Source organism: Protomyctophum bolini, assembly GCF_963924005.1.
Source record: "Protomyctophum bolini genome assembly, chromosome: 3".
Taxonomy (NCBI): domain Eukaryota; kingdom Metazoa; phylum Chordata; class Actinopteri; order Myctophiformes; family Myctophidae; genus Protomyctophum; species Protomyctophum bolini.
In genome coordinates this window covers 24,642,660-24,659,645 of record NC_137864.1, presented here as the reverse complement: position 1 = coordinate 24,659,645, position 16,986 = coordinate 24,642,660, and the positions used below count along the sequence as shown (strand labels likewise).

General features: G+C 40.7%; 1 protein-coding gene across 7 annotated transcripts in view; it reads right to left on the bottom strand.

Annotated features, from left to right (window-relative positions):
• The window catches only part of herc3 (HECT and RLD domain containing E3 ubiquitin protein ligase 3), a 46,497-nt gene extending 30,617 nt beyond the window's left edge, over positions 1–15,880 (bottom strand). For 3 of the 7 annotated variants that reach the window (XM_080794227.1, XM_080794229.1, XM_080794230.1), the window contains exons 1-11: positions 15,806–15,880; positions 14,614–14,977; positions 12,261–12,420; positions 10,526–10,602; positions 10,067–10,288; positions 9,137–9,228; positions 8,384–8,514; positions 7,754–7,905; positions 7,434–7,501; positions 3,962–4,086; positions 2,401–2,460 (exon numbers count right to left, since the gene is read on the bottom strand). In XM_080794227.1, coding sequence (XP_080650353.1) covers positions 2,401–2,460; positions 3,962–4,086; positions 7,434–7,501; positions 7,754–7,905; positions 8,384–8,514; positions 9,137–9,228; positions 10,067–10,288; positions 10,526–10,602; positions 12,261–12,420; positions 14,614–14,836 — 1,310 coding nt within the window. In that variant the 5' untranslated portion in view covers positions 14,837–14,977; positions 15,806–15,880. Of the gene's footprint in view, positions 1–2,400; positions 2,461–3,961; positions 4,087–7,433; positions 7,502–7,753; positions 7,906–8,383; positions 8,515–9,136; positions 9,229–10,066; positions 10,289–10,525; positions 10,603–12,260; positions 12,421–14,609; positions 14,978–15,599; positions 15,758–15,805 lie in introns of those variants that run through there. The other 4 variants (XM_080794228.1, XM_080794233.1, XM_080794231.1 and 1 more) reach the window with 4 other exon arrangements.
• Between the last annotated feature and the right edge of the window lie 1,106 nt (positions 15,881–16,986).

Genomic DNA, 16,986 nt, shown 5'->3' with positions numbered 1-16,986 from the left:
TTATAGGGCATGTTGTATCCAGTCATAATACTGGACTAGATAGACTTAGTCTAGTGGAGACTGTTTGCTAAACAAGAAACACCACGTGGCTACCACAGAGGGCATTTACAGTCTTTGCATTTATCGTGCGTCCCAGCTGAGCTATACAGAGTAATTAAAAGGCACTGCTCTCTGAAAGGCATGAATCAAGCAAATTAATTCTGAATGTGTCACAACAAGCCATCCTTGTTTGGGAACTCCATGCACTCCTGAGCTGTTCCCAGTCACCGATAAATAGATTCCCCACATTTTCTCCCGGGAAGTACAACTGTGTTGGGACTCGGTAGTCACCACGGATGCCAGTCGGAGTGGCTGGGGTGCCACAAACAACAGCAAGTGGTCTCTGAGACCCCACTAGGGTCAGAGCACAAACTTTCACAGCTTCTGGCAGTGCACTAGACGTGCAAGCACTTTATCCCATACATCCACCCCCCCTTTGTTTAATAGAAGTGTATATCTGTACATCTCTAAATGTTCTGATGAATTGAAGATGGTGGACCCTGTTGTAAACCCGGTCATGGTTCGTCCACAAGTAACAGTTTGTGTATTAACTTTCTACATACTGTGAAATAAAAAATTCAATCAATCAATCACATACAGGTACAGTACGTAGAAACCTGGCTGAATTTTTTACATATTTGTCGTACATTTATAGCAGGGTTCCCCAATTAGCGGCCCACGGGCCATCTGCGGCCCGCGTAGCGCCCCCTTGTGGCCAGCGGAATATATATTTTTTTTAAAGGGGAAAAAAGAAACGTTTTTTTTTTTTTGGTGGGGGGTCCCAGCTATAAATGGCATTAAATGGGGGTCAGTAGCCTCTGCATGTCAAACTGGGGGTCCTTTTCAAATGGGGTCTTGCCCTGATCATTAATTTCAGGGCAAGACCTCGACCTTGCGCGTGCCGACTCGGCCCCCAGCCTGGTACTGTAGTCAAAATATGGCCCTTGAAGAAAATGTATTGGGGAACCCTGATTTATAGGCTCCATTTAGAATAGCAGAGAACCTTAGGACACTAGGACCCAGGAGCAACTGAAGAGCAGCTGCCATCAGCGTGCAGAATTGCCAATACATTTTAATGAAGAGAAAAAGGTGCTGTTATTAAGAATTCAGACTCTCTGTCGGGCCGGGCCCAGTTTTCCACATATTTCAAACATTTGTTGGACTGGGCAAATGTTTAGGCTTAATTAAAGCTCTAGCCGCTGCTCTTACCTTGCCATAAGAAAAACTAAATTGTGAATGATAATACATCCATGGAACGTTAAATATTGTAAAGAAAATAAATAAAAAGATATTGGCCCAATTATACTGATTATTTTGAGGGGTACCACATAGTGATGATTTGATTGGCTGAGCACAGGTATGATGATGAGTGCCCCTCACTTCACACAAGTGTGATTTTTATATCCTAATCATGGAACTATCCGTTTTAGAAGTCTGGCTTTGAGACTCATTTCACTGAGCAATATACAGTAAGTCAATGACAACTCTATTTCAATGTCTAACTATTGAAGATAGCTCACAAATATTTTGAGTTATATCTTTTAACAACCCAACACACACTTCTACCAAAGTGTAATTTGTCTTCTTTTCTTGTTTTCAGAAGAATGTAAGTTTAGGATGCTAGGTACAGGGATTCAGTCCTCATTCCCATGACACGACATAGTGATGATTCAGCATCCAGCAACACTGTGCTCTGATCCCGTCCATGGATCTCACTGTCCGTCTAGATAATCATCTTTTCCAAGCCAACATTATCAGCAGTTTGTAGTTAGCATAGCATGAAATACTGTGTGTGCATGTAAACATTTGTACTTGTGTGTGCATGTGCATGCATGTGTGTGGGGGGCGCGCAAGTGTGCATGTGTGTGTGTGTGTGTGTGTTTGTGTGTGTGTTTGAATATGTGACAGAACGGAATCATGCAGACCCTGTGATGCCATGTGTAAACCCATTCCCAGGAGTCAAAGAAAAACGGGTGCGTGAAAAAAAGAACACTTTTACTGTGTCGCATTGCTTGGCACCAATAATGAAGTGGATGCCTGATGACAGATTGTACAGTACAACCGTACAACCATTTAAGCAATATATTAGCTGCTTTTATCCATATTTATAGTTAGATTTAAAAAGTACATGCCCCTTGAGTGTTATGAGTGGGCGAGCTACCTAAAGCAAGATGGCCGCCATGTGGCGACGTCGCTCTCCATTGGCCAGCAATACGGGTGAGCCATCTAGTCTTTCTTATATATATATATATACTGTATATATATATATATATATACATACATACATACAGTATATATATCCATCTATGAGCGCAACATTTACATCAGGCATCAGATTCAGAATAGAGAGGCTTTTGGTACCTTTGGTCCAGAAAGCTGGCATTCCAGCAGGCCGTGGAGGAGAGCAGAAGTATGACGTCACTGTGGGAACAGAATGTGGACATTTGTTACAAAACACATTTCATACCAGGTAGGTATAGGCTGCTGTTCATCAATGCTACATTAGATTTCTCTCCAAAGATTGGCGAGACAGCCTTTTGCCGTACATAGACTAGCAGCATTTAATTATAGAATTTGGTTAGGTGAGCTTATTAATGTGCAAATGATAATAATAATCACACTCGTGTGAAGTGAGGGGTGCTCTAATCATACATCACCAGTGTTGGGGAAGTTACTTTTAAAAAGTAAGGCATTATAGTTATCGTTACTTATCTAAAAAAGTAATTTGTTACTTTACTTTAGATGAAATTATGAAAGTAACTACTTTACTTTACTTAAAAAAATTATAATATAAAAAACGATTTAAAAGAAGGTTTTTTGTTCTGTCGCACAGTAAGAGAAAACACAACTCCCTCCTAACATTATATGAAATGTAGTGGAACAATAAAACATGTTCAGGAATTTTGACAGGCATCTTTATTGTAGCCTCAACTTGCCTTCAAAACAATTAAACAAATGGTGCCGTCAGTGCAATATGAAGAAAATAAATAATAATCAAATAAGTACACTCTTCTTGCACCGTAAAGTTATAAATAAAATAAATAAGCACATTGAGATGCTTTTCACATTTTCACGGTTTGCGTTGCTTTTTTTGGCTGAGGACAATGTTTTATGTCCGCCACACAATTTACATTTCACCTCAATGTTTTTGTCGTCCTTGGGTCGCAAGTACTCAAAATAGTGTTTAAATTTCCAACTCCCAAAGCAACCGATCTCACTGTCATCATGATCCGCATTTGCCATTTTTGCGTGTGGTACTGTATTATGATTTTCGTTCTACCGGCGATTTCTGTCTGTGTAGTATCTATGTATGTGTTACAAGGGTTTGGGTGTCTGTGACTAAATGTGTTTCTGTTTACAACAGCCAGTAAGCCCGCCCACCCTGTAGACTGTCTCTGATTGGCTTACCCTGAAATCTGGCCCTACGTTAGCCAATCAATGACCTCTGTTTTTATCATGTTAGGGTGTATCAAGCCATGTGGGCTGACAGGCTAGTATGACTGGCTGCACAAACGAAACCGTCAACGGAGAGCGCTCTCTGCACTGCAGTCAGCACAGCACAGAGACGCCTGTATGATAGACTCACGGAGCTGCGAGACCTTTTTTTCACTGATCACATAAGTTGACATAACGCCATAACGCGGATAACGCTCGCACAATAACTATAAGGCCGTTATGGAATGGGGAAATGTAAAGTGTTAGGTTACAAGTTACTGCAAATAGTAGTTACGTTATGTAACGTAACGCATGTAAGGGCGTTAGTCACAACACTGTACATCACATTCCTCAAACGGACAGACACACATACACACAAAGATGTGCATTGGAGGGGCTAGCCCCCCTCAATAATAATACAATCATTGCATTATGATTCAAATAGTAGTGTAGTATCTAAAGTGATGATTATGTCTCAGTGACTTACTTTGTGACACTAGAGTCTGTGTTGTCTATTAGTTTAATTCTCCATGAATTTAAACTCTCGTAGTTGATTAGAGAGATGCCTTTACTGATGTTGTTCACCCTGAAGTCTTCTGGAGGGACACAAGTCTGTATAGAGGAAGGCAAAGGGAAGAAACAAATAATTTCACATTGTTTTTATTTTTTATTTTTGAGGGGTACTATATTCAGCTATTAGTGTAGACTTTCGTCTTACAAACATTTAATTCCCATTGACAATGAACGGAGAAGTTACGTTATGTGTCTGAGCAAATAGACATGTTACGTCATAATGATGTACGATGATAAGAGCGCCCCTCACTTCACATGGGTGTGATTTTTTTACTTTTGAAAGTAAAACACACAATTAGATATTTGAAACGATATAACATAATAAATGCTTGACCTGACTAAGGGAAACTGCTGGAAAAAGATGAGCCACAAAATAATAAGTTACAGCATACATTATAATTAGAATCATACCGGTATTATGTAAATTTTAACACATTCCCTGCCAGGTATTAATTAAATTGCCACGATCTTTTCAGTTCATACTGGTGCCGGGACCAGAGGTAAACAACGGCTGTTTAAAGGTCTGCACAATCTTATTTTAACACTTTAAGGGCTTTAGATTAATTTGTCCAAGCCTGGACAAATTAAAGGCTGCCAGGATTGTTTTATTACCTTTGGAGCATGCGCCGAAGTATTTGCGGCTTTAATCCATGAAAATCCGCCTGAAAATAGTTCCATGTGAACAGAGTGGTACAACGCCCCCCCCTCTCATTAGCAGGCAACAGTGCAGCACTCTCTCTCTCTCTCTCTCTCTGTTTCTGGCACAACAGCACCCCTACTGGTACTCATTATACCATTAACCAACACATAGGTAGTCACATAGGTGAACCAACACATAGGCGGACACATAGGTGAACACTGACATTGCTGTTCCTTGGAGTTGTTGCACCACTCAAAAACATGCGACCATCGCAATGCGAAACAACTACAGGCTGCAAGGGCTCGCAGAGCCCAGTCAAAACCACCACTTGCATTGGATTCATTTTCCCAGAAGCCCTTGCAGCCCAGAGCACGGCTCGATTTCCAGTTTCGTCATCATAACGCGACGGCCTCGTCACCAGATCCGCTCTTTATTTTTAATTATTAAACAACGGCGAATTAAACACATTAAACAAATAGCGGGTTTAGCATAATAAGCAGCATGGAAACATGGATTACCGTAAATAGCGTGGAACACAGGGTAAGCAGCCCCGAAACATAATTTTTGTCATCAACGCTTTAGTTATGGGGCATGGATAAAGCTTGTTTTGATTTTTTGTTTTTACGCAATCTGGGAAAAGAATCCGAGATAAATGCATTTTAATCTGTTTACATTAAATCACCTAACCCTAGATCCAGGTGGAGCGAGATCAATTCGTGGCGGCAGCGACTCGCCACGACCTATTTTTTTACGCCATGACGTAATCTTCATTATCCGCCATGGCAGAACAAAATCCGCCGTGGCGAGTACAGAATCCGCCATGGCTGCGACTCGCCACGACCTATTTTTTTTACGCCATGACGTATTCTTCATTATCCGCCGTGGCGAGTACAGAATCCGCCATTGTTTATTTATTTTTTGCGTGCCGTGGTGCAGGTTTTATTGTCCTAGTAGTACTATTCTCGGAATTATTTCATCCTCTTGTAGCGTAACGGTTAGCGCTCTCGCCCCTATAGTCAAGGCACTGTGCCGGGCCAGGTTCGATTCTTGCACAAAACAAACTTTTTTTTTTAAAAGTTATTTTTTTACCCGTACATACAGTGTGTGTGCGTGCGTGCGTATACAGTGTGCGTGCGTGTATGCGTGCGTGCGTATACAGTGTGTGTGCGTGCGTGCTTCATCGTATTTATTATTATTATTATTATTATTAATATGCAGGTAATAATAATAAATACGATGAAGCACGCACGCACGCACGCACACACACACTGTATACGCACGCATACACGCACGCACACTGTATACGCACGCACGCACACACACTGTATATGCGTGCGTGCGTGCTTCATCGTATTTATTATTATTACCTGCATATTAATAATAATAATAATAATAATAAATACGATGAAGCACGCACGCACACACACACACACACACACACACACACTGTGCACGCATACACGCACGCACACTGTATACGCACGCACGCACACACACTGTATGTACGGGTAAAAAAATAACTTTAGTTTGTTTTTTGCAAGAATCGAACCTGGCCCGGCACAGTGCCTTGACTATAGGGGCGAGAGCGCTAACCGTTACGCTACAAGAGGATGAAATAATTCCGAGAATAGTACTACTAGGACAATAAAACCTGCACCACGGCACGCAAAAAAAAAATAAACAATGGCGGATTCTGTACTCGCCACGGCGGATAATGAAGAATACGTCATGGCGTAAAAAAATAGGTCGTGGCGAGTCGCCGCCATGGCGGATTCTGTACTCGCCACGGCGGATTTTGTTCTGCCATGGCGGATAATGAAGAATACGTCATGGCGTAAAAAAATAGGTCGTGGCGAGTCGCCACCGCCACGAATTGATCTCGCTGTCTCTCCCTAGATCACCTAGTAACTGCGAGGCATTCATATGTTGGTCATAAACCACTGAAAAGACCACATGACATAAAGATTAAACACAATGTTGGTAAAACTTTAATTAAAGGTTGGGACTATAATGCATTCTATTCACATACATGATGTTATTATAAGGCATTATAAGTTACATTTTATGCATGATTGTAAACATAGTTATAATTTATAACACTCGTTACATGTTTACAATCATGCATAAAATGTTTTATAACTGTTGGCCATGATGCACAGTGGAACAGCACATTATATCTTCTTTCTCAGCTCAAGAGAGAACATGGATGAAGTGGTTTGTTTAACGAACTAAACGTACAAAAAGCAGAATCCTTTCTTTCGCCCATTACAGAATATCTACAGTATATGGAGCAAACTATGAAAGCATAAACGGTGTTTCTTCCACTGTGCTACACCACAGCAGCACTGGTGTGTAGAGGTTCTAGCCAAAGGGCAACACAAGGAATGGAACAACACTTAACAAATGTTTAGTTGTTATTTCCTTTTAGTGCATTTCTATAGCTAATGAGGGACACAGGGAATGGAATCCCTAAACTGGGTAGAGTGCTAGTCCCTTGCTCTATCCACAGATGACAGGCCAGGACAACAGTCCATGTGTACTTGGCTTTACAAACTAGACTGGGCTACGGCAAGCTAAGGCACCACTGCCTCCCTGTGGAGTAATATTCACACATTCAAGCATCTAATCGTTGATATGTGGTCAAATTGATTTCTCTTGTGTAAAAATCTCATGTTAAAATTGTGGATGTGTTTTGTTTTTGCTTTGTTTTATTTTTTAGCTAAAGGAAAACCAACATTCGTCTTACCTGCTCATCAGAGCACAATACAAAATTATGGTCTCCACCACAGTTGATTTTGGTTATGGTGCAGCAATCTATTCCGAAAAGGAAGAAAAGAGGAATACAAGTGTTAGCTGAATCTTGAGGTCAATATAAATGGTTGAGACTAAACCTTTCCATTCCGTCAGAAGATGTGCATTTTGTTTCATGAATAATTTACTCTCAAGATCGATTTTATTTTCCTAAACTCATACACAGTGCTCTTTAAATGAAATATAGCCCCTTGTTTGTACAACCGCTTGTGCTCTTTATTTTAATGAGATAAAAAAGAAAGAAAAGAAACTGACCTGTTCTCTGAGAATTTCCTGTGAGGTTGCTGCTCTTGACAGGACAAGGGCTTCTGGTGTCTCCCCGCGTCCCTGTTCCCAGCTGCCCATGAATGTTACAACCAAATGAGTACATGATACCAGAGGAAGGCACGAACGCCAGGGTGTGGTGCCTGACAGATAGAAAAAAGATAGAGAATAAGGAATTAAGGAAACACAAGAGAACCTATTCAAAGTTTGTATGTTGGTACATGGTGCGCAGTGGTTAGCACTGTCACCTCACAGCAACAATATCCTTATCCCAGGCTTTTATGCAAGTAGTTTATTTATGACTCACTGATTGTTCTCCGGCTATAACATGCCCAAAATAAGTAGTGATCATTAATTGAACATTTAATTAAATGACTGATTTTGACAATCCTTTATAATCAATTAAATTGGTTAGTTTGATTAAAGGTCCTTGCAGACTGCTGTGTGTTTTCCAATTCCAACTTTCTTTGCCCCCCCCCCCCAAAAAAAGAACGCAGCAGGACCTTAACTGTTGCATGCCCTGATGTATGCAGCAAAGGAAGGCTGGTAGGTAAAAATGTAGGTAAACTGATTCCATGTATTCATTTCAATATCCTAGACATTATACTGCCTAACAATTACCTGCCACACGCAATTTGGGACACCTCACTCCCCATCAGCTCCAGCACCCGTCTAGGCAATGGCTCGTTGTGAGTTGTGTCATGACCCAGCTGACCCCGCGAGCCATCCCCGAACGTAAACAAGCCGCCATCCTGTCAGACAAGCAATACAATGCTGATTCATTCTTTTTAGTTTCAGGTGTAGCTCTTCTATCTAGAGTAGACCACTGTTTCCTAAACAGTGGGTCGGGAACCATCTTTGGGTTCAATTTGTATGGGTCACACAAGTCAATATGTCCTTTTCTTCACAGTTCACAACTTGTCATCAGTTATAAACATTTCATAAATAACATAAAAAATGTATCTAATTGTATTGGAAATATTATTTTAAGAAGTAGTGAAAATTTACAAGCTCACAACGTGGCACAAAGCAATGTGATCTACTGTTTTCACTAGTTTGGGTTTTGGGCAAACGTCTCATTTGGGCAAAAACGTTTGGGAGCCACTGTTCTAGACAAAAGTTTGTTGCATAGCTTTACCATTAGAAATAAACAAAAATAAATATTTGTCATGCACAAGGATTCAGTCCCAAGGACATAAATCACTGGATTGGTCAGTTCATGACTGGTTGTTTTTGCATGGTGAGTTTTTGCAGGTCAGCGATGTGTTTACATGCCGTTACCGACCGTATAAGATACAAATAGATGTGGGCAAAATATCACAGAATATTTTGTTTGTGGTGAGCGGCGGCTGTGTACATTACTCTTATACATACCTTTGTGAGGGCTGCGGTGTGTTCATCCCCACAGCTGATGTAAACAACTTTCTGCGATCTTAGAAACTTGATGTGGCATGGCACAGCACGATCTGATGAAAGGAAGCACAAAACAGTGTTCACATGGATTCAGGCAAAATAAAATGTCACAACTGGACTTTTTTGTTAGGCCAAGTCCTAATCTGTGATTTGTGAAACAATGTGCACACTATCTATTTCATTCACAAGTAGCAACTGTAGGAGAAAACTTTCGCACGCCTAGAATTCAGGCGTATGCACTATGCACAGGTGTGTAGGCCAGTGGACATCAATGAAAGCAATAGAATACACCCACACTGTGTATTTGCTCGGTGCTCTGAGTATTTTCTTATTTAATGAAGCAACGTGTCGGTCCCTCCGGACCTTCGCCTGAGGAAGGTCCGGAGGGACCGAAACGTTGCTTCATTAAATAAGTGTGCAGGTGTATTCTATTGCTTTCATAAACAAGTAGCACAAAATAATATTATGTAAGATTATGTTTCAATAATATTGTTCTCAACTGATCTTGAGGTTCTACATACGGCGAACCAGTTGAAGAAATTGCAGAATGAGGCTTTAACGCTTGCTTTTTAGAAACATCCCAGACCATTTAGGCTTTTATTTGTGTGTAGAATGAATAAGGAAAACTTTAAAAAGGATAAATGTTGTGGTTATTACCGAGCTACTTAATTCAAGGTCAGTTGAATCACTGATGTAATTCATATACTGTACACTGAAACTTCTGCAAAGTGTCTGTGATACATTTAAACATGAAGCCCCTACTAATCTCATGAAAACATCAGCTCACATAAAACAAAATATATCATTTATAATTAGGACCACTGTTCCACATGAAACAAGCCTCCAACTTGGTGTCAGGTTCAACTTCACTTCATCATCATTCTATCATACCTTGTTCATCATTCAGCCCTAGCTGCCCAGCGCTGTTCTTGCCCCAACCAAACACAGCTCCAGACAAAGAGAGGGCAAAGCTGTGGTCTCCTCCGGCAGTGATCTGAGCCAGAGGGATTCCTGATAGGGATTTAAGGGGCTGAGGGGACAGCGCGCTGGGTTCTCCCTTCCCCAGACCCAGCTGGCCGTTAGAGTTCTGGCCCCACGTGAACAGCTGGCCATCTGAGAGGAAAGCAGGGACAATGCATTGACATGAGTAGATGGTAGACGGTAGACCATTCATATTGTTAGAAAAATCGAGATTTAAACAATCAAAGAACTAAGAGGTTAAACGTTTAATGTAAAGAAACCCAATATCAGAAGTTCTTTTAGTAACTTTGAGCCATGGTTTGTTCTTCAAAAATAAATAATCAATACCCAGGCTTGTGTTGAGTTGTGAAAGGTTTGTGCCTTTCTCACCTCGAGAAAGTGCGATGCAGTGCTCATTTCCACACATAACTTGAGAGATGCGATGCTCACACAGCTTTTTAATCAACCTGGGCAGAACAACATACATTATCTCATGAGGGTAGAAGAGCATTACCAAAAACCTCTTCATCAGTGATTTGTTTTTGTGTTGATCAAGATCAGTATGACTGATTTATGCATCTTCGTACGACAGGGTCACGCGGAACACAACAGACCTACTGTACAAGCCCACAACGCGACGCGTCATGGTTGGGCTTGTAGATCGGCTATGTTCGGCACATGACACCATCGTGCGATAAAGTATAAACCAGGCTTTACAGCAGTGTACACGCCATTTAGTATCTGACATGTCAGCATTGTTATTTGTGCCTTTATCCAACATGTCACATGTACTAAGGACTGGTCTCTGTGGTCAGTCCATGCTGCGATAAGTGATATAAATTAAGCATGACATGTCATTATCCTACACAGCTGTGACAGTACCCTACCGTATTTTTTGCCATATTATGGGCTATCAGGGTTACAAATTTAAGTTGACAATTAATTATCATAAATAATTGCAATTAATGATTTAATTGTGTTTCTGGCATTGAGCATATGAATAAAGAATAACTTTGTTTGCCTGGAAATAAAAACAAATGCACAGGGAAGATATGAAAAATAACTGAAACATACAGAAAGAAATTACTGACAGAATTCATAATTTTTATACTTAGAAAATGCTGAAATAGCTGATCTACAAGCTTACAACGCGTCACGAAGTGAGCTTGTAGATGTGCTGTTTCAATTTATTTTGGATCAAAAACTGAGATTTTAGCTGATAAGCGGCACGTTTGCGTGCCTGTAATTAGGAATGCTTCTTGTTTGTTACATGCATCATATTAACAGCTTTTGATTATCGTTTGTAATCAATAACAACAAGACTCAATATATTTTTCCAATACATAAGCTAAACTGCTGTTTAACAGTAAATATGCTTCGTAGTTACAGGCATTGTGAGCTCGTAAATCCTTTATTTCTGTACAACAAAGTATATAGGGCTTAAGGCAATCATTACATCATAACATTATCTGTGAGTGAAGGTATTTTCTACTGGAATTATAAGAGCAATCTACAGTAGCAATCACATCCCTCCTGTCCTACATTGTGAGTAAAATAAAAGGAGATAAGAACAGAAGCTCTCTTTTCACAAGTCAGAGCCACAATTACCACCCAGTGGCAGATGACTGTGTCAGTAAGCAAGTATAGTCGGAGTGGCTTATGTCGGCATAATCCGAGCAACAACGGCATCTATCCCCTTTACAATGCACTAGACCACCCCTGAGAGATAATTGCTGAGGTAGAGCTAGCTACCATCATACAGTTTTACTATCCACTTGGCTCCTTCTGTGATATCACAAGTTCACAACTGGGAACATTTGCATGCTCCAATTATCTCCAACCTACTGTTTGCATCCCATTCCTTAGACGGAACCTAATTGCACACTTGGTTTGGTTGTATGACCAAAATAATGTTTATGTTGTTAATGATGTATGTATATGTAATATATGAATAATGATATGTCAAAGCTTTAAATGAGAGTTTGAAATGTATTTCCAACAAAATTCCAGTTAAAGCAAAGGCAGACAATAGTCTACTCTAGTCATTTTCACTTTTCATTCAAAAACTGTGTTCCTGCAGAGTCCCTCTCCTTTGTCTGAGCAATGTGCTACTATACCAGCTTACCTGGGAACTGGAACAGCCTCCTCTGCGGTCCCAAGGCCCAACTGGCCCCTTTCACCAGCCCCCCAGGCGAACAGCTGGCCCTGCTCATTCACCGCCATGGAGTGGGTCCTACCACATGACACCACCACTATCTTCTGAGTGTCCAGAGCCCGAACTAGCTCTGCAAGATAAGATGAGGAAAAGGCTTCTCAGAGTGCATCAAAAACCACTCCATGAACATAAGCAACATCATGTTAAAGTTTCATTTTTAAGTATAGTCTCCATGTTACTCTGAGATGGCCCAAATGTTAACGTTGTCATTGTAAGTTAACGTCTGTTTTGTTATTTTTTTTTGGCAGAGAGTGCCTTAACCCCCCACTCTCACCCGGGCCTTATAGCCAAAACTCAAATATAAACATCAACGAGTTAAAATCATCACATCCTCACAAACCAAACCAACATTAGCTATTTAGTATGTGCTTACTATCTGGTCAACAATCTTTTGGCAAGTTCAGTGATTTCATGGAAATAAATAATTTCTCTTTGATTTTCTCAACTAGGAATCTGATAGGAATTGAGCGAACAAAATCCCAGAGAAGAAGATTAAATATGCAGAACAAGATTAATTATATGAGTAATTTAAAAGCCCCGCTGCCTAGCATCCTAGAAACAATGAAAAATGAATATCAGCACTATCCAAGTAGTTTCTTATGAACTTTATTATAAAACATAAAAAAGTTTTTTTTTTAAAGGAAAAAAAATAAGTTCATAAGGAACTTCTCAATAGTGTGGATATTCCTTTTTCATGACATTGAATCTTCAAGAATGTGCACCCAGCTACAGAGACTACCAGTACTCCTCAAGACTCCTCCTGAGTAGAGCACTCCTTCTAAAGTTTTTGATCCGGTGGCCGGTTTTGTTCAGCATCCTAGAAACACCATGTAGCTTGTTATGGTTCATTACATTATAATGAAAATGTTTACAAGCCAAGTTGACATTTTGGCCCGAAGGTGGCACTAGAGGGAAGGCCATGGGGTCACTGAAATGGTTGGGCTCATCCTCCAGGGAGCTACCAGTATGTACAGATTCCTATGTACAGCTGCTGTCACTGTAGGGAAGCGAGAAATGCAGGTAAAGTCACAACCACAGTGCTGCTCCAACTGGTTTCCTGTTCACAGTAGCTTGCGGCTTTGGCAAATAAAGTAGCATAATGATTAATCTTTCCTGTGCATTTTCCAACTGATCCAACATTATTATTATATCCGGTTATAGGTGTAAAATAGGTATTTCATAGGTCAGAAAAAAATAGTGTTACTACAAGTACAATACCAGTTGACACTTTATTATTAAAACAAAATGGACCAAACTATTATTATCCATATGTTTCCCAAAGCCCTAATTGCATGTTCCTTGTAGTTTATGATTCTCGTATACTTTGCTGTACAAGGTAATAAATTCAAACCTCTGCCCATGTGATACAAATAGACCATCAACAGTGTCTGGAATCTCATTAGCAGCTATAAGAGAGCCTCCACTCTCCTTGAAATAGCTACAGCAACTCTGGACCTTCAGTCTTTTGACTTAAGTTTCCACAGATTAGCCTGCAGGACCTTCTGCTAAATGCACAATTTCACAAGCAAGATTCATTGCTGTCGCTTCATTGGTTAATATTTATAGTTAATGAAAATAGCAGATGTACAAGCTCCCTGTGCATGCATTGAGAGCTTGTAGATCGGCTACATTCTGTGCTTTTGCGTATAAAATAAGGCATTCATTTAAGTAAAAACTAAAAGATACAACAGTCTGCCCAACAAAGTGACGATATGAACATAAGACCAGATCATGGTCATTTCTGTCAGGTACAGCAGATTCCCCTTTAGTATCCAGTTGTCTTGTTACTCTTGTATACCTTGTGCAATTCAAATTATTTTTAGTTGCACACCATAGAACACAATAATAAATATCACAGTGTTATGCTCATATGTCTGCTTGGCAGACAGGCTGATCGCAAAGACACCGTCTTCAGAGAAACTAGTATGTTCTACTGGAAGCAGATCAGTCCTCTTGGAATCGTAAGGTTCCTGGTTCGATCCCTGGCTGCGTGTCAAAGTGTTGTTGACACGCCAAACTTCAGGAGATAAGTCAGTTGAAAGGTGTGAAAAGGTTACTGAATGCAGCTCTATCCACACACCGCACAGCCAGGCGGCTAGAGTGGTGTCTGCATAGACATAGAAAGGTCTTATTGGAGCGATTCATTGGTCGAAGCGACCTGTCTCGCACTTGGATGGAAGTGGGACACAAGTGGAACTACCTAAATGAAAAAATGTAAACGTGAATGAACTATTACTGACATTTACACTGAAAGCTTACCTACCTGGATAAGTGCCTGCCTTGTCGTGTCCCAGCTGCCCACAGCCGTTGGAGCCACATGTGTACACACTCCCGTCATGCAGCAGAAACAGTGTGTGTTGCCCTCCACATGATACTTCTTTAAGTTCCCTACTATTGAACACCATATAGTTCCTTGGCTCAAACACTGGGTTTGGCACCTCGCCAATCCCCAACTGTCCATCCACTGCGTTTCCCCAGCATAGCATGTTGGCAAGAGGGAGGGGGAGAGAAGTCGAAAACAGAGAGAGAGAGCGAGAGAGAGATAGAGGCAAATGGAGAAAGAGGAGCAGAGGAATGTTTAGGCTTGAGACAAGCCCTGCTTTCACTCCTCTGTGTAAATTCCAAACCTAGAAGAGACACAGAAGCAAAGAGAAAATGTCACCATCTTTACAGAAGGGAGCAAAGAGAAAATGTCACCATCTTTACAGAAGGGAGTAAGTATTGTGAAGCACTGTGTTTACAAACCCTGGATAATATTAAGAATGGAATGGACCACGGGTTGCGTTTCAGGGGGGGTTGTGGAGGTGTATGCATGAGTGACGTAAAAGCTATGCGATGATAAGGAACAAGTTAAACCCTGTCACTGTAATCCCTGCTTAAACAGAGTAGAGACGGCCCACTCTTACCCTTAAGTTAACTCTACTGTTATGTGCCACTTGACAGTTGGCCATGGTGATGGTTACGTTACAGTGTAACGTAACCATCACCTCGGCCAACACTAAGACAATAGTCAAGAGAACACATATACCCTATCAAAAGAGATGGGTCACAGCAGCCCTGCCACGCACAGTCGCACTGATGTGTCTACTCTAGAAACCAAGTTTGGTTTATCTAATATCTTATCCATGTACTAAATGTTAGCATGTCTCAGTCAGTTTGTAGGGTAATGCTTTTGCACGCCGAGAGGAGAATGCAGAATGAAATGACAACACCAAGAGAAGCATATCTATCGTGCGGAAGTGAACGTACCCCAGCCAGTGGTTACCGAATACCCATCGCACTGGTAGTCATACACACTTTTGCTCGTCGACGGCGATTAGCTAACGTTAGCCAGTATACCCACGTTCTACGAACCTTACAGATGCAATCGAGACACTGATTTTAAATGGCAAAAGAGTAATGTTAACTGTTTTCTCTTTTGTTTTCGCTACATTGAAAAACACTTTTTTTTTTACCTGAGGAAGTGCATTTCGAGCTTCCAACGGGGCGTTCCGTTAAAGGACTCGTTCGCTAACAACAGACTAGAGCAGAGCAGGCAATAACAAGGAAGTGATTCAGAATGGCAGCAACGTCATTCGACACGTGTTAAGTTACGTGACACACTTGACACGTGACAAGTTTCTCAGCGACAACGTTGAATAGATGAAACAAACAACACCTCCTCCTCCTACTAGTCACCCATTAATGATACCTACGTGTAAAGATTTTTCCAATTTGCTAAAAAATAAATCACACCCGTGTGAAGTGAGGGGCGCTAATATATTAAAATCGAACTCATGTTGATTAGGTGATGTAATGGTGATGTAAAGCAAACGGTGGAAAGACAAACATTAAACGCCATTAACAATAAAGAGACAATATAGTCCAGGCAATCTAGCCCATTTTAGACCCAAAAATCAGACTAATTAAAATAGATTTTTTTTTCAACAGATATCATTTCTATGAGGTGTCTAGAACAACATACTAAAAGTCCTAAGAAATCCTAGATGCGGAAATATGTTTAATTCTCATCAATTCAATTTCCGCATCTAGGATTTCTTAGGACTTTTAGTATGTTCAAATCAAATCAAATCAAACTTTATTTATAGAGCACATTTTAAAACAACCAAGGTTGACCAAAGTGCTGTACATCAGTGGCAAAAACAGAGAACAGGCAGGAGAACACAGAATATAAACGAGAAACACACTAATAAAAATGACAAAAATGTAAGCATGAAAGCATAAAATGGACTCAGGAGGGATTCAAAGCCAGGGAGAAAAGATGAGTTTTAAGGTGAGACTTAAAAACACCAATGGAGGGGGCAGAGCGAATGTGAAGGGGCAAGCTCTTCCAGAGTCTGGGAGCTGCAGCCGCGAAAGAGGCTAGGGTTTTACGAGCCTGGAGAGATATTCGGGGGCCAGCCCATTTAAACATTTAAAAGTAAATAAAAGGACTTTAAAATCAATTCTAAAAGAAACCGGGAGCCAGTGAAGGGAGGCCAGCACGGGGGTTATATGATCTCTCTTTTTAGTGCCGGTGTATCAGATTTGGAAGCGAGCAGCAGCATTCTGGACCAGTTGCAGTCGTCTGATTGCAGACTGTTCGATACCAATATATAGAGAATTACAATAGTCTAATCTGGAGGAAATAAAAGCA